The 27,183-nt window shown below is 40.6% G+C and overlaps 1 protein-coding gene across 1 annotated transcript in view; it reads right to left on the reverse strand.

Annotated features, from left to right (window-relative positions):
* Positions 1-386: 386 nt before the first annotated feature.
* scn8aa (sodium channel, voltage gated, type VIII, alpha subunit a) overlaps positions 387-27,183 on the reverse strand; it is a 50,432-nt gene continuing 23,635 nt past the window's right edge. Inside the window, exons 13-27 of the mRNA XM_030733407.1 lie at positions 26,633-26,768; positions 26,158-26,396; positions 23,491-23,664; positions 22,625-22,981; positions 20,474-20,947; positions 18,570-18,687; positions 17,961-18,115; positions 17,265-17,438; positions 12,267-12,389; positions 7,390-7,674; positions 6,984-7,037; positions 6,481-6,618; positions 6,280-6,384; positions 5,912-6,182; positions 387-5,773 (exon numbers count right to left, since the gene is read on the reverse strand). Of these exons, the coding sequence (XP_030589267.1) occupies positions 4,617-5,773; positions 5,912-6,182; positions 6,280-6,384; positions 6,481-6,618; positions 6,984-7,037; positions 7,390-7,674; positions 12,267-12,389; positions 17,265-17,438; positions 17,961-18,115; positions 18,570-18,687; positions 20,474-20,947; positions 22,625-22,981; positions 23,491-23,664; positions 26,158-26,396; positions 26,633-26,768 (3,960 nt within the window). The 3' untranslated portion in view covers positions 387-4,616. The remainder of the gene's footprint in view (positions 5,774-5,911; positions 6,183-6,279; positions 6,385-6,480; positions 6,619-6,983; positions 7,038-7,389; positions 7,675-12,266; positions 12,390-17,264; positions 17,439-17,960; positions 18,116-18,569; positions 18,688-20,473; positions 20,948-22,624; positions 22,982-23,490; positions 23,665-26,157; positions 26,397-26,632; positions 26,769-27,183) is intronic.

Consider the following 27,183-nt stretch of genomic DNA (forward strand, 5'->3'; position numbering starts at 1 on the left):
GATAACATACCTCTGAGCGATTTACTTTACAGTGGACCACAAATAAGGGCGTCACAGTACAAATGGACCACATAATAATGGGGCTATAGTCCAACTTCTCCCTGTAAGGGGGTGTTGACACGGGCTCTTAACAAACTCAATAAGTCCATTACATTTGAAAGGCTGCCTTTCAGTGCCCAGCTCCATTTCACAGGATGCTCTGTGATTCTCTTCCATCCATATCCAGCACCACAAAAGTAAACTACACAAAATGGTGACCACAACATGAAGTGCACAGAGTGAATGTGATATAAGCCTGAAGGAAGTTAAGAGATGGCACTTTAGACTGTCTTTGAATTCCTTTCAAGAATAACTAAATGCCTCATTTAAAAACAACAGTACAGGAGTTGTAACTGGAAGGCTGCTTTATTGGTAATAAAAAGGTTCGTGCTCAAATGAAGACAATCTTTCATATATTCTTACCAAGAGTCCAAGTGGTTGTGCAACACACCATCATATTGTACTGTATATCCTCTTTTATCACGGTGTCAAATGATAACAACAGTTTGAAAAGCACTTTTTAATTTTTCAGCAAAAAAGAAAAAAAATGCCCATAATAAACCATGCTAAAAAAAAAAAAAGAATGAGTCCTATAATCAAATATTGATACAAAAATAAATTTCAGATGGAAACAGAAATACAGAAGAAAGAAAACCAAAATATAGAAGGCAAGCTGCTTTTTCACAAGCCAAGTGGGTGACACACATAGCACTAAGAACAGGACATTTTTGAGTTTGCTGTTTTTCTGTTAACATCACACACTGTTGAATATTAAGATGAAGTGGGGTGTCTGGATGATCCTCCGGCAGTATTTCTAAGTCGACATCCCTGATTAATGTTGTGCTCACCCCCAAAGCTCCAACCCTCCACAGTTTGGAAATATATTTTTGTTTCTTTTTTGTTGTTGTTGTTTTTTGTTAAGTTGGTTTTTTTTTTTGTTTTTTTTTTCTTTTTCAGTGTGGCATTGACATCCAAATTCGCAGAAAAAGCAGAAAAAAGGCACATGCCATAGAGTGGAACACTAGAAAGAAACCATTCAACAAAAATAATGTGAGAATGAGAAGCAAGTACATGACTGTATGTGTGTTGAGCTGCAATGGCACTGATGTGTGGGCATGTGAGGAAAAAAAAGTCCCTGGGGTAGGAATTGTCTCAGGGTGCGTGAGGCAGTCAGTCACACCAGCTGATGTCCTTCTTGGAAGAGATCACCGGGTAATGTTGGTGGGCAGTGAGGAAAAGTCACCTTCGTGTGTCTGTGTCTGTGACTGTGGGGTGTGTCCTGTATACTCTGACCGTGAGAGATATGACAGTTAAGTGAGAAATGTGCTGGTAACATTATCCGTTTGTCATGTTTAGGCTACATCCAGTAACATCGCACATGAGCAATTCCCCAACATAGAAGGGTGCTGGAAACAACCAGTTTTAGACATCCACTGAACGTGTTGCACATAAATTAAATGTGACAGTGTTTTTTCTGTTTTATGTATATACATATAGACATATATGCATACATGTATATATCTTTTGTATTATATAATATCTATATTTCATTCAATTTCCGTCAACAAAGTGAAAAGTGTCTCAAAAAATCCAAAAAGTAACAAATGTGACAAAGGGCATAGCTGGAAGCCATTCTATATTGTTATTATTCATTTTTTTGATTATTAGTAGTAACATTTTTAAAATTCCGTATTTACAAAAAACACAACAAAGCATGCCAATAAAATAAAAGAATATAATACAATATTTATAGTTTCTCTCAAAAAGTTCATTCTTTTTCAGCGATTGTGCCATTTACATCATAGCCTGCACTGTACATATATATGTTTTTGTGTTTTTGTTTTGGTTTTTTTTGGCTTTTTTAATTTTTATTTATTTTTTTTGCTTTTGTTTTTTTTTTCCCTCTTTTTTTTTCAAGTGTGAATGTATCATTCTAAAACATTACATCCAAGATGAACATGGGTAAATCGGATGACATTACTCGCTCCTCCTGTGGTTCTCATTGGGAATGTATTTGGTTTCAGTGTGCAGCAGCCAAACTGATTCAGAGACCTCATATTGTAAACAGACCTCAGTCGTTGTTGTACAGGGGATTCTGGTACAGGCAGTGTTAAACACACCAAATGGCATTAGTGGTGTGACAATGGATGCCAGATTTAAGTCTGGTCATCCACTTACAAATAGGACCATCACTCCTGTGTAGAAAACAAATGGCAGAACACCTATGGAGGCAGTTGTGTCTTGTCTAGCAACGGACAAAGCCTCTGTTTTGTTTTTTTTGTTGTTGTTTTGTTTTTAAATATGAAAAACACCCACAAAGCTTATTATACAACATAACTGCGTCGATGAGAGGCCTGCTGATGTATTTTTTTGGGGCGAGTGTTAGCCCTCCTAACTCCATTTCTGGCTAATCATTTTTGAAGCAGGTGACAGCGTTTTGAAAGCCTGCAAGTATGTGAAAAGATGGTGTGAGTCTGGGTCCAACACCACACAGTGTTTGAGAGGTCCCACAAAAGCACATTGATACACTGACAAACATGGGACTTTCAGCACTCCAACTCAGACCAAAGCACTCTTCTATTCCCCTGCTCTCATCTTCTCATGGCAGTCAGACTCTGAAGGGAAGATCTCTAAGGTCCACCTTTATCTTCTGTCACTTACAACACACCCACCTCCCTAAAATACCAAAAAGCATCCATTTAATTCGACATCCCAAACCATGAGCCTTCATGGCTATCCACCTTACACACACGCTAGGCATGCCCTCATGACAATTCACCGCTAACTTCGTGGTATCAAACGGTCGGTGTCATTCCCACTGATAAAAGCCTGAGAATGACTGCATTACAAGGACATCAGAGAGGAATTCAAGGCTTTTTCCTAAAGCTGGCAATTCAAATCGTTTGCAAAGCACTGCCTAAGACATTGCTCACTGGGAAAGTCTGATGTGGACCTGACAGAGTACAAAAGGGGAACTTTAATGAAATGAATCAGTAAACATGTTCGGTGTATGTACCTAAACAACTTAAAGATCTCCCACTAGTCATCCACACGCACACAAGAAAGAAAGAAAAAAAAAAAACACGACCATATTTCTGGCCCCTCTGCAGGAATTACAGCAGTCAAGGGGACACCAACTGATGCACAAGCACACCGGACGCTTACTGGTGCCAGATATGGATTCCTTGGCGTGAAAAATCACCTGCTCTCGCTGCCCTAACAAGGACCACAGGAAACAAAAAAAGTGACTCCAGGGTGAGCAAACAAAGAGATGTAAGCCCCAAATCTCTGCGCAGCCTCAACATGAGGATATTCTGCTTCCTAATAACTCATACACTCCACAATATTTCATTGTTGATTAACATTCAGAGCAGCAAAAAAACACTCTCCTATTTCGTGTTGTTGGCTGATCCGACTGAGAATTTGCCTCTTGACTACTTTATCTTCCATTCACATGAAAAAAAAATCTGAATTAGAAGCTGAATTAAAAGATGTCTGTTAAAATGGAAAACTAGTGAAAGGTCACAGGGATCACAGGAATATCATTCCCCCAATATTCTAAATGTCATTATCCAAAATCTTTATTTTTCCATTTGAAGTTCTTCTAATTTCCCACGTGGACAGCCTCTAACTTGTAGTCAAGCCACTGCAGTGGTCTGAGAATTAGTGTCTTGTGGACTATGATTACTCATGCATGATTCCTGATCAAAACATGCCTTCATGCAAGTCACTTCTATGCATTGAACGAGCACAATAATTATTATTTATCTGGAACTCGGTCTGAGCAAGTCTCCTTCAGCCCAAGTCAAAATAATGACTAATGACCCCTACCCAGTGAGTGTGAAAGCCCATGTAGAAAATGTCTTTTTTCAATGTCAGTATAACAAAGAGAAGATGGAAAGACCAGTGACATGGGCTAAATGTTATTATTTTTTTGCTGCTCAAATAATGTAAAGATGCAAGTATACTCAGCACAAACAAACAGAAAAATCTTTGTCTACGGTTCTGGGTTTCCCCCTCCCTCACTAGTGTTTCTTTCAAAGCTAAACTTGCTTGGTTGATTATTGTTTTCTCCTTGATAAAGATGGTAAACTCAGTGTTAAAGACCCTCCTTTAGACTGCTAATACAGTTCTATTGGGATCGGCATGATCCAGTCCCGTAGCACTGGCGCATCGCTGCGGGGTTCCACACTTGGTGGTGGCAGGTATTTCGCAATTGTCCAATCATCTGGCAGAGATTTCTGTACCTTGGCAGTTGGTCCCCAAAGAAATGTGTGCCACTGGCCAGCACACTGTGAGTTACTGTTTTTCAGCATGTTTTTTTTTATTCCTCATTTCTATGAACTTGGTCTCAATGCAGAAAAAGTTCAGCAGTAAACTGATTGTGTTTGGTTCAGCTGTCTTTGACAACATAGGAAACCACATTGCCTCAGCAGTATTTGAGTATGTAAACATTTTTTTGTATATTTTTGTTTGTTATATTTCTCTTACTTGCAAATGATCATCACTTTTTCTACATTTGTTGGGCTCAGAGTCTCATCTGGCTGTGTTTATTGGATTTTATAAGTCACTGAATCCTAACATTTGGATTCCCACTCATCTTTTTGGTTTTTGTCCTTCTCTTTCCTGGCCCACTCCTCCTTGTTATCATCCTGCTTCTCCTTTTCAGGTTTGGTCACGCTGTCATAAGATGGGAGAGAGGCTGTGGATGGTGTGCTCTCCTTCTTCTCCTGGTTGGTCCCGCCGTTCTCCAGCTTATTGTTAGCAAAAGCCCGCTTGAAGATGATCCCACGCCTGATGAGGTGAGCGCGGTAGGCATTCTGGATAATTCTGGCAGAGACATCCTCCTGTTTGCGGCGGAGGGTGGTGGTGATGGGTTCATACGACACCTTGGAGGGGTTGGCTGCCACGAAACGCTCCTCCATCTGCTGCCTCAGCATGTCCAACTCACCGCTGTCACCCAGCACACGCTTTGTGAAGGCAAACAAGATGTCCAGGCAGTGAATGCGATCGCCACTCACCATGGGCATGTCCATGGCAATTAGTTCTATGGTGTTGGGCTTTGGCACACGAAGTGGGTGCTCCAATGCATCAGCAAAGTCGGGCAGCTTGGCAAAAGAAATGAACTGAGAGGCAGTGGGATCGAACTTCTCCCAGATCTCATAGAAGGTCTCAAAGTCGTCCTCGCTGAGTGGATCAGCACTTTCCTCTGTAGCCACACTGAAGTTCTCCAGGATGATGGCGATGTACATGTTAACCACAATGAGGAAAGATATGATGATATACATGACAAAAAAGAAGATCCCCACTGAGGGATTACCACAGTCACCCTTTACCGAAGTCCCAGGGTTCTCCAAGTTGGGATCACAGTCCGGCGGGTAGTTAAGGATCGGCAGCAGCAAGCCGTCCCAGCCAGCCGATGTGGTGATCATGAACAGGATGATCATGCTGTTGCCAAAGGTCTCAAAGTTATACAGGTCATCAATGCCTGCTCCATGTTTTACGTAACCAAAGTTAGACATGCCAAATATGGAGAAGATGAACATGACCAGGAAGAGCAGTAGGCCAATATTGAACAGAGCTGGCAGTGACATCATTAAAGCGAAGAGTAAAGTCCGGATGCCCTTCGCTCCTTTGATCAGACGAAGAATACGGCCAATACGAGCCAACCTGATCACCCTGAACAAGGTTGGTGACACAAAGTACTTCTCAATGAGGTCAGCCAGGAACATACCTGAGAGAAAGGAAAAGAGGATAAACAAAGCAAAAGAAAAAGAATAAAGAAAGAGAATATAATCAGTATTTAGCTTCCAGAGGTGACATTCCTAATTCACATGCTCACTGCTTTACATCTTCTTCCTCTCTCACTCACCAACAATGGACAGGATGACCACCACCACGTCGAAGATATTCCAGCCATTGGTGAAGTAATAGTGTCGAAGGGCAAAAAGCTTCAGCAAGAACTCCGTGGTAAAGATTACAATAAAGATGAAGTTGACCCAGTAGAGGACATTCTCTGTTTCAGCTGACTGATCATCTGTTTCCACCATCATGGTAACCATGTTGAGGCAGATTAGTATCATGATGGAGATGTCAAAGACTTGCTGCGTCACAAAGTCAAACACCATCCCCTGGATTTTATTCTAAACGGTGAAAGGACAGTAAAATGGAGATTTAATGAGGTGTAAGCCAAAAACAACATATGTTAAATAATCTAATGAAAACCTAAATAAATACTACCTGTGGTCGAGGAATAGGTTTCTGTGGCTTTTTGGATCCCAGTTTTTTCATGGCATTGTAGTACTTCTTCTGTTCCTCTGTCATGAAGATGTCCTGACCTCCAAAGTAAAGGGATAAAGAAAGATTTGGTTACAATCACATCCCAACAAAATTGACACTCTCTGTGCAAAACAGGAAATTAAAACACAGAGGGTTTCTTATCTTTTTCTTTTGCTGGTTGAAGTTGTCAATGATCACACCAATGAAGAGGTTGAGGGTGAAGAAGGAGCCGAATATGATGAAGACAACAAAGTAGATGTACATGTAGATATTGACTTCATAGTCAGGTTGGTCCTCCACCTTAGAGAGAGGAGAAATGTTTGAAGGTAGTGTCATATTTTATTAACACAACATGTAAAGGAACAGTTCAAGAGTTAAATAAAGAGTTCCAATTTCATTCTCTCAATTTCTTCTATGCAAGAAGCATAAAAATCAAAATGATCCTTTCATGGAACAGGGTTATTTACCCAAAAGGTCACAATTGTATTTTGCCATCACTCTATTTATTTACTATTTATTAGAATCTAAACTGGCTGTCTGAAAGCTGAATCTAACCAAGACATAATCAGGTCTTTATGCTAATCTAAGTGATCTGGGTTCAACCGCTTTTTTAAGCCCAACAAGTTGCACACTGGCATAAAGTAATATACTGTATCATCAAATACCTCTCTTGAATCCACAGCTGCATACATGATGTCCATCCACCCTTTGAATGTGGCCTTTTAAAAGAGAGACACGGCTAAATGTGTTTACATAAACTAACAAAATAATACAGAGAAAAATTATAAATTGCAATCATGGCAAACCAAAACTGGAGCATGTCCTGTGGTACGGCTTGTGTTCAGAAAGAAACGAGTAAACAAAGAAAAGGCCATGAAGAGACGAGCTGATACACACCATGAATATGAACAATAAGCATCATAGTACTGTGAAAAGCAAAAAGCAAATGGAATGTGAAGTAACAGACCTTTAAGTGTAAAACAAAAAAATCCCCCAAAAGTTCTTAAGTAAATGGGGGGGTGGAAGAAAAAAGAAATGGATTCTATGAGCGACTGGGAGTAATGCTCTCACCACTTGCAGCAGCGCAAGATAGCCGGCGCCCACATTGTCAAAGTTGATCTTGACATTCTTCCACCTGACCTCAGAAAAGTTTTGGTTAACGAGTTCGAGGCACTGGGTCTTGTTGTTGACCACGTTGACGGGAAAATACTCCTCTGACGTCTCATTGAAACAGTAGTAGTACTTGCCCGCAAAGAGATTGACCCCCATGATACTGAAAATCAGCCAAAAGATGAGGCAAACCAGCAACACATTCATAATGGAAGGGATGGCACCCACCAAGGCGTTGACTACCACCTAGACCAGACGAGGGGAGACAGGATATGACATTGTAAGAACCATAAAACAAACACACATCATTCCACCCCTCTTACAGGACACTACATACTGTTATGGCATTGCACCCAATATTTAAAAATTCAACCATTTATTACAGGTGGCATTAAGAGGAGCAGTTAAATTCCACTATGGCTTCATGTAGATGAAAATAGGTGCTGCACAGCACTGCGAGGTGCATACTCAAGTGTGGGCAATTACTGGAAATGAGAGCCGTATCATTCCCAGTCTAATTAGAGCAGCGCTGATCTGACTCGGAGATGCTCTTTGATCTGCTGAAGCACACAGCTAGAGCTGCTTAAGGGACACTCAAGAACACATATGCGCACACACACATGTTCTAAGGCACCACCTAAACAAATATCTTTATCATATTTATGATGTAAAATGTACGTTTTTTTTAATAAAGGCCACTTTTACATGGCATGGACATGACTTTCACATGTGGTGAGAAGTAATAAACTACCACAGTATGACAGAAAATTAAATGACAGTTGCTATAAAAATAAAAAACATTGTGAGTTAATGTCTGTAAGTGACTGTAACATACTAATTTGACCTGACTATTTATACACTTTACAACATATTTGGTCCTAGTAGGTTGTAGGCAGGTAATGGGCATATGTACACACACACACATACACCCCACTTCCCAATGGTTGTTTTCTCAAGCGATATCTCTTTTAAGACTCACAAAATTGCCAAATGTTCCTGTTATTTCACTAATAATAAAGAACATTAATAAAATAATTCAACTGTGTTTCAAGCTAGAAATATAATTTGTATTATTTTGACTACTGGATGTGTGTATGTTTCTTCGTGCTTACTTTAAAAGTAAAAAAATTAAAAAGAAGTGTTTGCCATAACATTATGAAGTGTCCCTTCTTACCACCCCAACCTTAGACAGTCAATATTTCTAATACAGCTTACTTTTCCCCACAACTAGCCCATTAAACAATATAACATTATAGCAGTAATACATCTTTTTCCCCACCACCCCAAAATCTAGCAATCAAATCTGATATCCAATGTATTTCTCATTGCCAGTACTAAGCTCAGCACATAGTGAACCGCTCACTACCAGTGTTAGGCAGGCCGACCAGCAGCTCTCAGGCAGACAGCTGAGCATGCATGTCTTTGGCAGACTCGTTTTGTGGAGCCATATTCCCTCCTCATTACAAACAGACAGGGAGGAGCTCTAGAGCAGGATTCTCTCAGCGTGTGCACGACCTTCACCCGCTGACTCGAGCTGAATCGGCGGGGGTGCAAAGGGCACACTGTTTAAATATTGTTTTTTTTATGGTTAAATGTAAACTGCTGAAAGAATATTTTTTCAATTATCGTTAAAGGACTAAAAAAAAAAAAAGCACACATTTCATAGTATAAAATCTTTCCCCCACAGTGGCGCCAATGCACGTGCTGAGAGAATGACTCTTTGTTTGAGCTGAGAAACAATTTAACTGCTCTCAAAAATTCAGTGTTTTTAAAAAAAAAAAAAAAAAAAAAAGAATTAGGCCATGCTATGTGGAAAGCATTCTCAAAAGAGGGAAAATGGCTTTCAAAAATGCATAATGTGCATCGGCAGTTAAAATACATGCGTGTTACATGGCATTGTGCAATCTCAAGAACCGCTCAAATCAATACATAAATAAACAGAGAAGTGTGTGGATAGAGAGAGAGCAGCTACAGAGATCAAGGCTGAAACCTTTCTGATAGCTACATGGTTTTAAGGATGTCTGGAAAACATCTGCAGCATAATGTAGCAGAGGTGAAAGACAAGAGCTTGACCATAGTGTAAGTAGGTAATTAATGTGACTGGGTTCAGAGGTTATATCCAAAGGCCCCATAACGTTTAAGGCCTTGAATAGCTAGAAAAGCTACTGCTGCTAGGTTACTGTAACTCCAGTTTTTGTGGATGTGTCAGATGAAAAATGGCAATTTACTGAAGCTGTAAAAATGTCCATTCCTGTGAAATGCATTTCTCAAAAAGCTTGAACTGAGATTGCAGAATAGGTTTAAGAAAAAGAGCGAGCCAGGTACAAAGTCAGAGCCATAATCATTGCATGTTAGGCAGTGCAATGCATCTCACTGAAGCTGCACTGCTCACTCAGCACTGCTGAGCTGCATCAGGATTTTGAGATTTTTTGTACTGCAAGACTCAGTCAGTGAATATGTGAAAAGAAAAATGTCATTGTTCTAACTCCCCAGAATCTCTTTTTATTTGGTGTCATCTCTCCATTCAGGTTATTCTCTATTCATTTATTTATTGTTTTGACCTCAACTTTTCCATTTCCAGTTCAAACAAAATGGTAACTCAATTGATGAACATAGACATTATTGTAAAAAACTGATACAGCAGGATTAAATTCATCAGTTTATTTCCCTTTGCATTACTGGGCCACCCTCACCTCTCTTACCACATACTCCCAGTGAATGAGTTCATTCATAGGGGCATTGGTATTGGCAGCTAGCTCTATATTTAGGCAAATGTGCCAAACCCAAAAATGACAACTTATCTTAGTGGCAGGTCTAACCCAAACTAAACAATTAAACCAAAAGATTTCAGTGAAACATTTACGACAACATCCATAACGACTATCCAGGGCCTAAAAGCACTGATGTCTGCTCTTGTGCAATGGCATCACATTTTAGTCGCTGGATATGTAGTATGAATGAGATTTCACTGTGAGTCAAATTTGAAGATTGAATCCACTTACGGTCAATCTACCCTTAAAATAACCACACAGGCCATCTTTTTCTGCTGGTCTGTCATTTTTGGGACATACTAAAGAGGGACAACATATTGTCTGTCTAGGGTTGAGAGTGTTACTCGAACGCTGTAGTGCTAGTGAACCAACGGGCTACCGTCCACCCAGAACTCAAAGTCAGAGTTTAACTGGGGCCATTGTTGCCTCCCAGTTTCACTTCCTGTGGGAGTGGAAGGCAACAGGAAGCTAGGGCCTGCTGTATGCGCTACAGGATGTGGTGCCATGACATGACAGCAGTAATGCCTTGTGTGAAATGGCAGCTTAACATATTTGCAAAGCTTCTGCCTGCATTCCCAAAGGAAGGCATTAAGACTCGTTATACATGATTAATATGCAAAATGTTGAAAAGCATTTGCATTAATAAGCTGCCACCAGAATGGACTGTTAGCAGATCAGTTACTTTAATAGTAGAACTCAAAGTGCTGACACTGGCAGAAGCTTAACAAATACTTTCCTCCCAAGCCACAACACTGTGAGTGTGTGGTTTCTGTCTCAGTCCAAGGTGCAGAAAGATCCTGGACAAGCAAGAGAGAGTGTGGGGACCCTCCAGCAGCCTGGCCCAGCTGAACCGGGTCGAGGTGGAGTGAGTAGTGGAGGGGTAAGGGTGTGCGAAGGAAGGGGAACGAGGGAGGAAGGGTGGGTTCTGCACAGTGCTGCATATGTGGGGCTGAGGAGAAGGTGGGGAGAGTCTGAGGGGAATAGGAGAAGCTCAAACTAGAAGACAAGGCAACCAGTCCAAGTATAAAGAGAGGTAAAGAAGAATGAGATCAGGAGACAGAGAGAGTAAGAAAGAGAAAGAGACAGAAGGGACTACAGGTGACAACAACCAGGTGCAACCTACTACTACCGCCAGTCACAAAGATGACCAATCAGATCTTCGTATCATAAGAAGAGACAGCCGAAGCAACCAGAGGTACTGTGGCAGCAAGTAATTTCTGCCCTGTAAATGGTTCAGTCTGTTCTTACAAATAAGACAGATTCCTCTGAGTGGTGGCTGCACACTAAGTTTAGGTGTGACTGGTCAGGCAGAGATTTTGGTGTCCTGCAGCTCCCCGGTTCCTGCTGGTTGTTCTCGATGCCAGATGCATTGAGGGATGGCGTGAACTGGGGAAGAGTGGAGGTTATGGGAGCAGGAGGGAGGGGGCATGTGGAGGGGAGAGGGGTTCTCAATTGAAAGCAGTGGTTGAGAATCAGGCCAAATGAACAGCTAATTGTTGATTTGAATGCTCTATGAGATGGCATGTACGTTTGGTTAGCTTTGACCAATTTGGCATTCGCTTTGGCCAATCAAGAAGAAACAAAGTAAAATGAAGCAATCAGAAATTGCAATTTGTCACTCATGTGATGAGGCAGCCTTGTGAACAAGATTTCTGTTGCTCTTTGGGCAAGTTTAATTATGGAACAAATCAATTTTTTTTTTTTTTAATTTTTGTCTGTAAAGAAATTCAATTGAAATACATGTTATTCTACTAGCAATACAACTTTAGTGTTACTTTACTCAAACTCCCAGCTGCATCATGACTTCTTATTTCGCTCTAACAAAGGCATGGTACAGGATTGCGCATGGAAGGGTGACTTTTTGGATTTCATTTCCTGGTTTAAAAAAAACAATCCCAATATTTTGGAGGTTTTTTTTTTTTTGTTGTTGTTGTTGTTGCAGTTGTTTTTTTTGTTTTGTTTTGTTTTGTTTTTTGTCTTCTTAGTTTGCTTTTAGATCAGTTCTAGCATGCTTTAAACTGTTGAATGGGCATGCGGAAGGATCAGCTGCTTAGCTTTGGATCTTACCCTCATCCCTTCAAAACGTGACAAGGCTCTGAGGGGTCTCAAGGCCCTTAGTGTCCTGAGTGATTTAATGGGCCCTAGATCGGAGTAGCCCAGCGCATTAGCTACAAGGCTGACTATAGACACCTACACAAAAACAGAGAAGCAAAAGAGGTTCCAAACTGTTAGAAGTGAGAATATTCACTAGGGAAGAGAGACGGCCCTGGTATAGGCGGAGAGTTGCTTGACATACACACATAAATCTATGCATGTATATGCATGTATAATATTGCATTTATACATGTATATACACTGAGAGAGAAGGTCAGTGTTTAGTATAGGTTTTATGTGCGTAGTATTTTTAGAAGCAGTAGGCCGGAGGGATTGTTTGTCTGTTATTTTGGGGCAGTTGACGAGATGTGAAAAGTCCTTTGTACCTGCAAAGAAATTTGTGGTTGAGAGAGAGAGGAGGGAGAGACATAAGACTCAAATAGAGGGTAAATTAGGCAGAAAAGAGTGCTACATGATCTAGTAAAGATACAAGCGAAGGGACTGGAAGAGCAGAGGAAGAGGATTTGGGGGAGGGAGGGAAGGAGAGAGGTTATCCTGTAGAAGCTGATAAAAACCCAACAGACTTGAGAGCCTTACCCTTGCCCCTCTAACACTGTCTCTCCATGTCGCTCTTGGGCTGAGGCATAAAATCCCATATAATTTAAGACAGACAAACTAACGGAACCTAAGAGAAAGAATACAAGTGAACATGTACAAGTGTGTCATTTTGCCATTTTCTTTCTCAGACATCAAATCAATGTGCTACACAGCATTTAGAGTCAAATAGGAGAGCCACAGTCACATGAAACACACACAAGAAACAGGGATGGAGGTTAAGGGCACACCGGATATAGTTATTAGCACTGGATGGCACTGAAAGGACAAAAATACACAGAGTACAGTTGAGTTACACACAGTTAACAATGGTTAACAATAACAGCACACAACCTCAAAGGAACTGGTGTGGGCCCTTATTGTGCCCAGCAGCAGTCAGGAAGAGATTGCTGCAGCCAAAGAACGCTTAATATAAATTACTTAATTAAGCTAAATTAACTAATTATTTCACATGACTGTGCACACATCCTCAGCAATGGTAAATGTACAGAACTCTTATAATACCAGTAAATCACTGTCAAGTTTAGGTCACGTGTATAGAGCTTTGGTAACAGAATCCTTTAGAGCACTGGGTGGTACAGCTTATCTAAGCTAAGCACATAAACAGTATTTCTTTGCTTGCCGAGGAGGAAATGGACTATGGAAAGTGTGGTCAATAAGCTGCACTCATGTTCTTTGAGGAGTGCTTAGAAGTGCCATATTGACTGCGCCTTGATGAAGTCACCTTAAAGGTCCTAGCAGCCGTTACAGGCTGCCTCCAGCACAACAAAGCATCACAAAGGAAAAGACACCATTTGGATGGATGCAATTTTTTTGTCTCCACATTTGTTTTTACAGAATTAATGTGTGATCGCAGGAAGTATTTTCTTTCTTTCCTAAATGCAATTTTCTTGATGCTGAGGGGTTTAAAACAGGCGGAGCACCAGTTCCTTACAAATAAGGAAAAAATATCAACAGTAAACACATGTGAAAACACCTCCAACCAGCCACCGACACCAACCGGTCAAACTCACCCACCGCAAGAAGTACACAACATCCAAAGCTTACCAAAATCACGGAGGGAGGTTTGTAACAGGCAAAATCTTCATTTTGACTGATGTCATTATCAACACAGACTACACATGATTCAAAGGTCTATCAAAACTACAGGAAAATAAAAAAAAAAAAGCAGGAAAAGTATCAGCTGGCATTCTGATTTTCTTTCTACTATAAAATGGACACATAAACAGAGAAATTTACATTTCTCCGAGCACTTACTTTGTGGCACAAACTTTTTTTAAATCATTAACCCTGCCTCTTGAAAGAGTTAGCAGCTACACTCATGGGGAGGCAGTAAAATAAAGATTTTGCCTTATTCTGCACTACAGTGTTTGGGGTAATTGTCACCTTCAGCCTGACCCCTTGGAGAGCCCCCATTTGGGGTGCCCAGCCTCTGGCCCACCGGCTGGGCCAGCTGTGTGGTAGCGGCCTCAGTGTCTCAACGTCCTTCTCAGAGAGCTCTGCAAGGCAAGGCCAATGACATCTGGGGCTGTGATCCCATGATGACGACAGCACAAACCAAACAGAAATAAAACCAACTGAAAACAAAGGGAAAAACACAACAAAAACAATGATAATAATCTGAGTGAAACAGAAAGATGAATGAAGTATGGCACATGTCAGCCTCACACTCATACACTCCAATATCTGCTATCTAGCCTAACTGTACTGTCATAAATTAAATAGATTATTTAAGACAAATAAAGTCTCTTAATCTTTATCCAAATATTAAATCCAAATATCTGGTTGACTAATTGAGTGACGATGTTGCTGTAAACTGACTTAACATGGCGCTGTAACTCTCTAGCATTGTATTTCCTGGCCCTAATATAATAATATAACACATATTAAAATACTAAACACCTTTGGAATGAAAATCATTAAAACACAACTCAAATGAAAAACAGAAAGATACTTAAGAGGGAAATGAGGAGGAATACACTCATAGAAAGAGTCAAGCACATCCACACTCTGAAAAAAGAAACACAGGCTGGTCTAATGATGGTGCCCCACCCCCACCCCGGCTTTCTGAGTCCATGGCGATGGTTTCACTCCACAACACAGGACAGTAGAGGCACATGGAGGCCATGACACAGCCCAGACTCATCAAGCACAAGAGTAGTTTTTTTTTTTGTTTTTTTTTTTTGAGGGGGAGCGCTAGTGAAGACCAAACTTACCACCGGCCGCCTGTCACCCACCATCATTACATCTCAGCACAATATCACCACATTCCTGAGGTTACACTTTCAAGAGGGAATAAAAGGAGGATGGGGAAAAGAAGGGAGGCGGGACGTCACTCTCTGTAACATATTCACAACTTGGGAAATGTAGCACCTCACGCTACCCAGAGTGTTTGGTGAGACAACACACTTACAGGTAGGGAGACTACAGTGGCAAGAACCATAATCAGTAGCGTCGTATGCTTATAATCAATACAAGATCTATATGTGCTGTATGTGTCAACCTTAAACATATCAATTGAAAATAGCTGCAGTTATTCCTTTACAGTTTTTCTGAATGTTGCTTTAAACTGTACAAACATGAAATGTTATGTTTAAGATTAAAGCGCATTATCTATACAATGTAATTCGTATAATATGTGTATGTTTGCTGTAGGGGTTCTGAATAACACAAGCTTATAATGAATCAATATGGCAACCTCTGATACGAGTCCATTCACAGGTATTGGCTGAGGTGTTGGACACTGTGGAGAGGTGGTTAGTTCAAGCGGAAAGTCAGAAGTCAGGGAAATTCTTTTTCTATCCAGTTCTGCTACCCGATTAACATGTAAGCAAATTTCAAAAGACTGAATTTGGACATCTGAGACACATCTAACATTATGCCATCTAAAATTTAAAAAATAAGACTAGAGGGGACCTATTATGTTTTCCCTCATTTTTAATGGCGGAAGCTCATACTGAACCATGCCAAAGTTTCAGATAATGAGGCCAGATTATGTAGACATAAACACTTCAGACTTACTCTAAACACTCATTTTCTTTTCTACTCTTGGCCCAGTACGGTCACTGTAGGTACACTCCTCTGGCTATCAGTACAGCACTCCCACAAGCCTACTGTTTATACCTTCTGTTTGTGAGGGGCAATCCATTGAGAGGAAAAATGGTTTTAAAAAGGAAAGTGCCTAAAAAGTTTCAGATGGAAGATAAACTCTACAGTTGCATCAGCCCCAGTATAAAGAGAAACAAAGATTATCTTGTGAATCATGCAAAGTTACTCCTGAAGAGTCCAATAATACCAACTAATGAGTAGTAAAATTAGCATAATAGGTCCCCTTTAAATGGTTTTTACATGTGTAGCTGCCACAGAATAGACTGGAATATCATCCCTGTTCTGGACTTTCAGTCTTGAGTGACAAAAGGAGCACAGCAGTACACAGAGAGAGAGAGGATAAAGGTCATAAACACAGGCAGAGACAGTTTAACAAAAACACATTGTTGACACTTCCTGTTGCTCTGAGCATGGCTTGAATATGATTGTAATCAATGGGTCAATCAATCTAATTTGCATTGGCATCTATATACCTAAATAGCTGTTAGTGACTTAATTTAATCGCATCTCAAAACATTATAAAATTGGCAGTATCTGCAGTTAGAGAAAATGTGGGCAATTTCCACTTGTACTGCAAAGCAAAAGCATCTTTTTGTTTGAGAAGCATATACAATTATTATACATATTCAAGAATCTCAGAGCGATAAACCAAGCAAAATATATAAATAGTTGCTTGATGAGGTTATAAAAGGTGGCCCGGGCATGTGTGCCCTCGATATGGACAGACTGCCATACAGCCTTGTAAAACACTGTCCGTATATAATAGAATTAAACAACTTTTGCTGTGAAAAGACATGCCCTCTCACCTATTGTAACCCATGGAGCAGATATTCCGTTAACATCCTGACCCTACAAACCTAACCACACCCAATCAACAACAAGATGGCACACCACATAAATAGAAAGAAAATGAGGTTTCTGCAGTATACACTAATCAGCCCGGACATTAAAATCATTGCTAGGTGAGGTGAATAACAAGGGGATGGTACTTTGACATATTCTCTTCACCTAAACATTGTTGCAGATCACATGGTTGTCACAGCCTGTCCGTTTTAATGTTTTGGCTGGTTGGTGTATATAATACACATATAATCATTTTAATTTATTAAAACAAAAGGCTTAACTGCTCATCAAGAGACTGTATGAGTTTCTGTACCACCGTTTTGCTGTTGAACCAGGGTGTGGCTGCCAACCAAGGAACTACTCTAGTCTACAGATCACAATGGAGGAAACAAGAGCTACACTTACATCCACAATGAAGAAGTCTAGCCAACACCAGGCATTGGTGAAATACTTGACAAAACCATAGGCGACCCACTTCAGCAACATCTCCAGGATAAAAATGTAGGTGAACACCCTGTCAGCATACTCCAGAATGATCCGAATGGTCTTCCTCTGCTCAATGTACACATCCTCAAAGGCCTACGGAGGAACGGGAAACACATCGGTGAAGACAGAAGTATTGCACACGATGATTAACAATCCTGCTAATGAAAGTGTATATAGCAGCACAGCCTAGCAGGTGACTGATTACTAACAGTGATTTTCAGGAAAGAAAAAAATAGTTGGAAATAGTGTGAAATAGTTCCAACTAAGTCCACAAGAAATATAGATGTGCAGCAGAGCTGTGCTCTGCATTTGGCAGCATTTAACAAGCTTGAGATTGCTTGTTTGATCACAAAATCCCCTGGTTTCTCTCCCATCCCTGCTGACTGCGCCACTGATAAACGTATATTGCCTTCTTAATGTCATAAACACCCTGTTTGGATCTGTATTAATTTTTTCTCCTATTTTGTCCAATCAGTAAAATGTTTGCTTCTTTTGGGGTTTCAAGTAAATGGAATACTATATTTATACGATAGTTTGCATTTTGTCTTTTTATTCAGCTGTACAACCTGATCATGTGTGGGCACTGGATGCAACTGCCAACACGGGCCTCCTTACCAGGGCACCACTGCTGAGGAGAATCATGAAGATGATGAGGGTCTCAAACCAGTTGTGTTCCACAATCAGGTAGCAGGTTTTTCTCAGGAACCACCAGCTCTTACCCCATCCCATGGTGATGTCAACATCGCAGCACTTGTATTTGGCCACACACGCTGAGGACGCACAAGAAAAGAGACAACATCTTATATAGTGAGGCACGACAAGATGGAATGAAATGGAAAAATTAAGCCTTGGGTTGTGATTTGAGTCTGAGGTTTCAATGTTTTTTTGCTTAAAAGAGCTGCTACATTTTGAAACTACATTTCCCAGAATGCATATTTGTAGGCAGTTTGCTCAGCCAAGGAGCCAAGTTTCCATCCTTTTCAAACAGGCTGCTTGTAGGTCTGGTGGACAACCTGCAGCTGAACTTTCACATGCGTATGTAGTTTTATTTAATATGAGTAACGAAAACAAACAGTATTCTATTTTCCCCATTAACTCAATTCAAAATCATGGGATTTATATCAAATGTATTCAGCACTGCTGCCCTGTAGTTTCCACTCAGCCCCAGGCAGTCTCTGTGTTGTGGAGTGGAGGTAATGGGTGCAGTGGAAGCAGTGGTCTCACCATCTGTCCAACATGGATCTGGCTCCATGTATTCCTCAACCGTCTCCACCACCACCACCTCCTCCACGTCTGGCTTGATGTCGATGGTGCTGCCCTCTGAAGAACTCGTATCATCCAGCTAAAGAAAAGTAGACGCATAAACACACATGCAAAATAATACAAGCATAGAAACAAACACAAAATACAGAAATTTATCACTTTTCATTGCAGTGGTAAGGACTGATGGACTCATGATGCCTCTTAGAGCCTTAGGAAATGTACATCTGCCCTATCTTTAAATGGAAAATTTTTGATCTATGGGGGTTTTTTTCATATTGTAATGGACTTCATAACAACCTTGAACATCACATATCATCCGTTTGAACACTGTAATGGAATATCAAATATCAGATAATCTCCTCTGAAAGTCTTCTAAATGCATTTCATCAAAACACATACGCCAGAGAGTATCCATTCATCCGCACTGCCTGCCTGCTCAAGCCAGTCTAGGTGGCTCTATTGAGTAATGGAGTTATATCAGTGTCTGAGCAGTGCAGAGTAGCCAGCCACACCCATAGTTTTACTGCCTTGGGAAAGAAAATGGCACAGTGTTGGATGGCTGTGGATTATAAACAACTAAAACAGCATGTGGAACATCAGTTTTTTACAAGCTGACAATGTACTCAGGAACCAGTGTAAGTGTTTGAAAAACATGGATGCATTGTTTTGTATGCTGCACATTCTTTTTGTAATTTCACCCTGAATAGTATGAAAATATAAGCAGATAAGGCATACAGTCATGTTAAAAATAAAATGTACACACTCTTTCAATTCTAGTTTTACATATCAGGACATGATTAAAAAAGAAAACATCTGGTCCTTACCAGGTTCTATAATTATTTAAATACAACCTAAGATGAGACACGTGACATATTACACCATGTCATTATTTATTTAATAAAAACTAAGCAGTCCTGTGAAAAGCTAAGTACACCCCATAATTCAATGGCTTGAAGAACCACTTTTAGCAGCAATAAGCTGAAGTAATTGTTTTCTGTATGACTTTATCAGTCTCTCACATCATTGTGATATAAGAGACATATCATCTTACATCAATTCATTGAGGTTTGCAGGCATTCATTTATGCACAGCTCTCTGATGGTCCTGCCTCAGCATTTCAAACCAGTTGAGGTCTAGACTTGACTGGGCCTCGATTCTTTTCTTTTTCAGCCATTCTGTTGTAGATTTGCTGCTATGCTTGGGATGATTGTCCTGTTGAATGACCCAATTTCAGCTGAAATTTAGCTGTCAGACAGACGACCTCACATTTGACTCTAGAATACTTTGGTTATACAGAGGAGCCCATGGTTGACTCAATGACTGCAAGGTGCCCATGTCCTGTGGCTGCAAAACAAACCCAATTTGCTGTGATGTCCACTCCTGGGAAGATTGGCAACCAACTTTATTCACATATTTTCCATTTTTGAATAATCTTTCTTACTGTAGAATAATGGGTTACCCTCGTTTCCCTTCCAAAATTGATCAGTTGCTTCTCTAAGATATTTAATGTCTTTCCCTTTTGAACACACACCTGAATTCTCCAGACCAACAAGCTGCCAAAACTGTGGTGCTCACACTTGCTGATGATCAATTAATCAAGAGCCTTTGATTAGCAACACCTGGCTGCCACTTGCCCTCTGAATTCCTATGGAAGCTGGAAGGGTGTACTTTGTGTTTCACACACTGCTTCTGCATTTTGGCTTAAATTTTGTTAAATAGTTCATATCAGGTTGTATTTCTCTAAATTTAGAGCCTGGTGAGGACCAAAATATTTTTTTTATTATGTCTGGATATGCAAAACTTTAGAATTGCAAGAAGGTGTGATTTCTTTTTCGCATGACCCTATCCTAACAATTTTTACTGACCTCTTTGCTGTTCTCATTATCTGATTCGCTGCTGAAGTCCTCTGTGTTGAGGTTCTCAAAGTCGGACTCTCCCACAGCTATTGGTACACAAACTGTGAGATTTGGGTTGTGGATGAAGGACATGTGGTCTTCGTCGATCATGTACTTGCCCACGCTGCTGCCAATACCGCTGGTGGTGCCATTACCATTTTTGGCATAATCCAGGTCACGGTTGATGTCCACCCCAGTGTGATTAGCGATACAGTTCAGTTTCTTGTCATACATGTCTTCCAAAGGCTTCTGCTCATCTTCCATCGGTGGTTTCCTCAGCAGACTGGCCACCAGTAATCTCATCTTGGCTTTTATCCATGCAATGCCTTTCTTGATGCGCATGACAGAAATCTGCAGGTTGTTTGGCTCACCGTCGTCATCTGTTGCCGCCAAGTTGTCAGCGCTGAAGGAGCTCAGCAGCAAGGCAAGGAACAGGTTCAAAACCTTGAAAAAAATAAATTAAAAAACAAGTAAATAACAAGTCACTGGCAGTTTCAACCGAGCTTTGGAATGAAGCAGGAGGGAATCAAAGCTCGATAGGGGTGACCAACTGTACACTTGTAAGCTATTACTTTGTCAGTCACAAGCCACACCCTAAATCATGCCCTTGTTTATTGTTTGGTTTAATCTAAATGTGAAAATAATCTACAAAAAGAACATTGTTCTGTATTGAAGGAGAAATTGAGTACTGCGATTATGAGTTCTTTAATAAATGTTCAATGAGGAATCAGTGAAAAGGAGGGTCTTTTTTGATATACACTTCAATACATTCAACTGGAGAAGTCGCTGCCTGTTGGTCAAGAGACAGAATGCAGGTCTTCCACACTAGCTTCACTTTTTAGACCCAGAAGAAATGCCCATCTTTTATATACAGTGATTTATTACATGCATATTAAATACAGTAATCCCTCGCTACTTCACGGTTCGCTTTTCGCAGACTCGCTGTTTCGTGGGTTTTCAATCAATATTAGTGTAAAATATTTATCACGTTATTTTCGCTGCTTCGCGGGTTTTTCTTGTTCTTCACATGCATTCTTCACATGCGTAGTACGTGTTGTACAGTAATGTATATATTTGGTGTATAAGTGTGTGGGGAGGGTTTATAAAAACTTAAAATAGTGTATAACTACTAAAATAATGTATAAGTATTAAAATAAATATAGCGTTCCTGCTTCGCGGATTTTCACTTATCGCGGGTGGTCCTGGAAAGTAACACTCGCAATAAGTGAGGGATTACTGTACTCCAGAAAACTACCCTTTGTTTCTTCCTGTTTTATTTGTTTTTGCCTTCTTATCTGTTTGATGCCGATGTTCTGCCTTTCATATTCACATGAAAATTCAATAAAACCCTAAGTGTGAAAAGAAAGGAAGACACAAGTAACTGTGTTACTTGCACTGTGTGGTGTTGAGTGCTAAATTCACAATTTCTGACCAAATTATAATACTTCAAAGATCACTTAGAGAGCGAAAAGCGGCTTTCTGTCAGGATCCACTGTGCACTCTGAAATCCATTCTTTCCAATAGGTTGCACCATGCAGCAGCAGTTTGTCACTGCACCAAGCAAAACACGTGGCGTTCATGAGCTCTCACTGTTAAGATGAAATTGAAATTTCAGATTTGCTGAACTTTAGCCGGTGAGACAACCGTGATGCCTGTGTGCAGTACAAATGAGGCATCCGGCCAGCAGCAGGCAGGAAAAGAAAAATGGAGGTTGTTGTCATGTGTTCCAATCATAGACCTTATTTATGGTCTGAACTCCCTGAACTATACAACACTTACCTGAGTTTATATTGGGACTCTGGGAGGAAAGCCCTTTCTAAGTAGACATACTTGTGTTTTAACAGTCACATAGCTTGTTGTCAGTAGACGATTGGTTTAGATTGTTTAAAAGGTTTAGATTTGTTGTGTTCCTCCCTATAACTCTACACAGCTTTTGAACCTTTTTTATTAAAGTAACAAGGAATAGAAGTATATTTTTCATACCAAATATTTTTACTGAATTCTGTCCAAAGTTTTGAAAATGCCGCTCATTGTGTCCCTCAAATTTTGTCAAGCACATTGCACGCTGAGTCCTTTGTGAAATCCCCTTAACAGGTTGCATCTAACAACATGGACACTCACCACCAGGTTACCGATGACCATGACCATCATGAAGACGATTAGGCACATGGCCTGGCCGGCCACCTCCATGCAGTCCCACATGGTCTCGATCCACTCACCACACAGGACACGAAAGACGATGAGGAAGGAGTGGAAGAAGTCATTCATGTGCCATCGGGGCAGCTCACATTCACTAGAGATCTTACACACACAGTCTTTGTAATTCTTTCCAAACAGCTGCATGCCCACCACAGCAAAGATAAAGACAATGATGGCCAGCACCAGAGTCAGATTTCCCAAGGCTCCCACTGAGTTACCAATGATCTTGATCAGCATGTTGAGAGTGGGCCACGACTTGGCCAGCTTAAACACTCTGAGCTGAAGTGGGAGGAAAGAGTAGGAGGATTATGTTTTAGTCATAATATCCCATCTTTACAAACTTGCTGCTTCGATTCAGCAGCGTAAAAATAGTATAAACATATAGCAGTGTTTAAATAAATGCAGATTTTACTTTTGCCTCAGATGCAGTACCAGTGCAGAGCCAGTTCTGACTTAGTGCTTTCTGAAAACCAGCCCAAGTTTGAGAACCTGTTTGAGATCAGCCAATCTGGTGAATATCCTGCAGTAGCCCCTCAAATATCCTCTATGTCAGATGTTCCAACTTTGTACCAACAACTTTGTGGTGCACGTGGCAATGTCTTTTTCGGCACATACACCAGTATTGTTTTGGAGGAAATGTGCGGAAACAATTCTAGATTGAAACACTGGCACTGCATCAGTGGAAAAGTGGTGTTAGATGTGCAGAATGTGCATACTTTATATGATACAATCTTAACTCTAGAACATATCTGTATTTGTTTTTGTTAAAGACAGAGATAAATATTTACCAAGCGGAATGACCGCAGGACAGAGAGGCCCTCAACGTCAGCCAGAGCCAGCTCCACTAAGCTCAGCGTCACAATGAATCCATCGAAACAGTTCCAGGCCTCCTGAAAGTAGTAGTACGGATCCATAGCCACAAGCTTGAAAAGCATCTCTCCTGCAAAGATCCCCGTGAAAACCTGGCATGTGGGAAGGAGAACAAAATTGTCTTGGCTCAACAACATAGGTAACAGGAGAATGGGAAGCATAATAAGTAGTAAAAACACCATTATATTTGTATCTGAGTTGCAGATTATAGATGAAGAAAAATGTATTAGGTTACAACTACTGCAACTGAACTTTAATATATGTAGGAAAATGAAAATTATTTAGAGAGGAAGCACATCTAGTTAATGCTAGCATGTGTGGCAGCTGTTCTGCAGTGGCACTTCTGTGTTCTCATCTCTAATAGATTACTGACATCTGTCCTCAGTTATAGAGACCACATAATGAATACACAGTTAGGTATATAGGTAGGTAGGCCACACGTTTTTTGGACAATGACACATTTTTTGTAGTTTTGCCTCTAAAATCCAGTGTGGCGGCGTATGAACAAAACAATGCATTGCATGAACTGTTCAGGAATTACAGTCATTTTTATACACAGTTTCCCATTTTTAGAGGCACAAAATTATTTGGACAACCTAATATAACTTTAAATAAGAGCATTGTTTTTAATACTTGGATGACAATCCTTTGCAGTCAGTGACTGCCTGAAATGTAGAACCCGTGGACATCACAAAATGTTGTGTTTCCTCCTTTGAGATGTTCTGCTAGGCCGTTACTGCAGCCACCTTCAGTTGCTGCTTGTTGGTGGGTCTCTCTGTTTTCAGTTTGGTATTCAGAAACAGAAAATCATGCTTTGTTGGGGTGAGGTCAGGTGCCTGACTTGGCCATTGAAGAATATCCCATTTCTTTGCTTTGAGGAACTCTTGGGTTGCTTTTGGAGTACACTTTGGGTCATTATCCATTTGCACTGTGAAGCGCTGTTTCATTAGTTTTGAAGCATTTGGCTGAATCTGAGCAGAGCGTATAGCCCTGTACACTTCACAATTCATCCTGCTGCTTCTATCACATCATCAATAAACCCTAGTGATCCGGTTCCGCTGACAACCGTACATGCCCATACTATAACACTGCCATGACAGATCATATGGTACACTTCAGATCATGAGCTGTTTCTCTCCTTCTCCACACTTTTCTTTTCCCATTATTCTAGTAGAAGTTAATCTTGGTTTCATTTGTGAGAAAAGCTTGTGAGACCTGTGCAGTCTCTAATCTGACCTTCCTGTTCCTGAATGTAACCAGTGGTTTGCACCTTGTTGTAAACTCTCTGTATTCCCATTCATGAAGGCGTCTGTTGATTGTAGACTTCAACAGTGATATACTGACCTCCTCAAGAGTGTTTTTGACTAAGTTAGATGTTGTGAAGTGTGTTTTTCTTAACCATGGAAATAATTCTGTCGTCTTTCAGGTCTTTTAGTGTTGCTGAGCTGGTCAGTGCATTCATTCTTTTTAAGAAGGTACCAAATTGTTAATTTTGTTTTTTCAGCCTAATGATGGCTTCCTTCACTTACATCAACATTTCTTCGGACCTCATACTGAGAATCACAGTACATGGCTATGAAATGCAAGTTCAACAATTGGAATCAGCTCCAGATCTTTTATCTGCTGAATTTGTGATGAAATAACGAGGGAACAGGCAATGAAACTGTTTGTCAATCAGTTGTCCAATTTTGAGCCTCTGAAAAAAAGCCTGTGTATAAAAATGGCTGTAATTCCTAATCAGTTAATGTAATATTTTCGCCAAACCCCTTGAATTAAAGCTTAAAGTTTTCACTTCTATCAGCTATTGATTGTTTAAATTTAATCCACTCTGGTGTTTTACAGAGGCAAAAGAAAATATATCATTGTCCAAAAAAAAAAAAGTACAGACCTAATGGTACGCACTTGTGAGTTTGTCAGGATGTGTGTGCATTGGTGCGCATGATGGTGACTCATATTGCATCAAGGTGACCTAGAAACTTCCACCTGTACCACCCATTCTAGACCAGAGTTGGCAAAAAACTAATTTCATTGCTTTTTCAATTGTAAGTTAATACCTCACAAACACATACGCACAAAGCTTGTGCCATTTGCGTACATTATATGACAATGTATGTTAAGAAATACGACAGTGAAAACAAAAACAACCACCATAATGCCAGTACTCTGATTTACTCAGTTTCTTTAAAAACAACCAAAAAAATGCTTTTAATGAAAATAGCCAGGTTGGGTCTCAGAAATGATTTAGGCTCCATTTTAGAACAGCTCATCGATCAGGCTTCATGGAATATTAATGCCGGCCACCAACTGGTGGAGAAGTAGGCGCGTCCACTGAACCAGAATACAGAAAGAGAGACAAGAGGAGAAGACGGGGAACGTGTGTGCATGTATGTGAAGAAAAATCCACAAATACTAGGAAGCAGCAGGGGGTTTGGGAAGGTTATTTTTTTCCCCTTTCATCTGAGAAAGGCCAATTACAGTCCCATAAATAACACTTCTCTATGAGCTACTGTGACAAAGCAGAGAAAATCACTTACAAGAGCACCAGATGAAAATAACAAAAAAAACCCATAAAAATCCCCACTCACCAGATTTCCTACACTCAGCATATCCTCAAAGTCAGGAGTCATGGGGTAGTGCTCCATGGCCATGAAGAGGGTGTTTAGGACGATACAGATGGTGATGGCCAAGTCCACAAAGGGATCCATGACTATTAGGTTCACAATCTCCTTGATCTTAATCCACATGGGGGAGCACTCCCAGATCAGGAATGTGTTAGAAAACTTATACCAGCATGGGGGACACTTTCGCTGAGACTCCTCCAGTTCTGAAGACATAGCGCGGATCACACATCAAAACCAAACATACTTGCGTGCTCAGCATACTGCATGCAATGGTATTATAGGATAGAAAAAATTTTATGCAATGTATGTATCTGGTACTTTTGAATATGCAAAGCAGATAAGCAGGAAATTCATGTCAAACTAATCAAACAATGAAGAGCAGCCCTAGTTAAAGAATAATGAGAGAGCAGGTTAAATAGCTGGGTTAAAGTGGCAGTACCCTCCACTAGTGTGTTGGTAATGACGCTCATGACACTGTTGGCCCGCTCTTTCCGCCCAAAGGAGGTATTGAGCTGGTCCACAGACACCATCAGGGAGCCCGACAGCTTCTTCTTCACCTCAACCTCAGTAGTCGGCTGTCAGGAGGAGAGGAAGAATCAAGCACCCATGGAGAGGACATGAACACCATCCCACATCACCACCGGTGGCCGGCGGAGGGAAGTGCACAACAGCAACGGCAAGAAAAAGTAATTGAGGATCAGATTTTTGGGGGTGGGGGCAGGGCATGTTTCATTCTCTTCTATGGCTATGCTGGTTTCAAGGAAGATGTGTGTATGCTGTAAATGCATGCAGGTTTCAGCCAAAGTGGGAGCAGTGGTCTAGGGCTACTTGGCCTAATTGTGTTTGAATGTAATTAGCTCATCCCAATTAGATAATAAATGGATTGTGAGATACTGTGGAAGGAGAACTGCTTCTGCATGAATGCATTCTCAGTCCTGTCATGCAATAATGGAGGCTTTGCTGCCATTGCAATATAATCATTAGGTTATT

This window comes from Archocentrus centrarchus, chromosome 7, assembly GCF_007364275.1.
Source record: "Archocentrus centrarchus isolate MPI-CPG fArcCen1 chromosome 7, fArcCen1, whole genome shotgun sequence".
Taxonomy (NCBI): domain Eukaryota; kingdom Metazoa; phylum Chordata; class Actinopteri; order Cichliformes; family Cichlidae; genus Archocentrus; species Archocentrus centrarchus.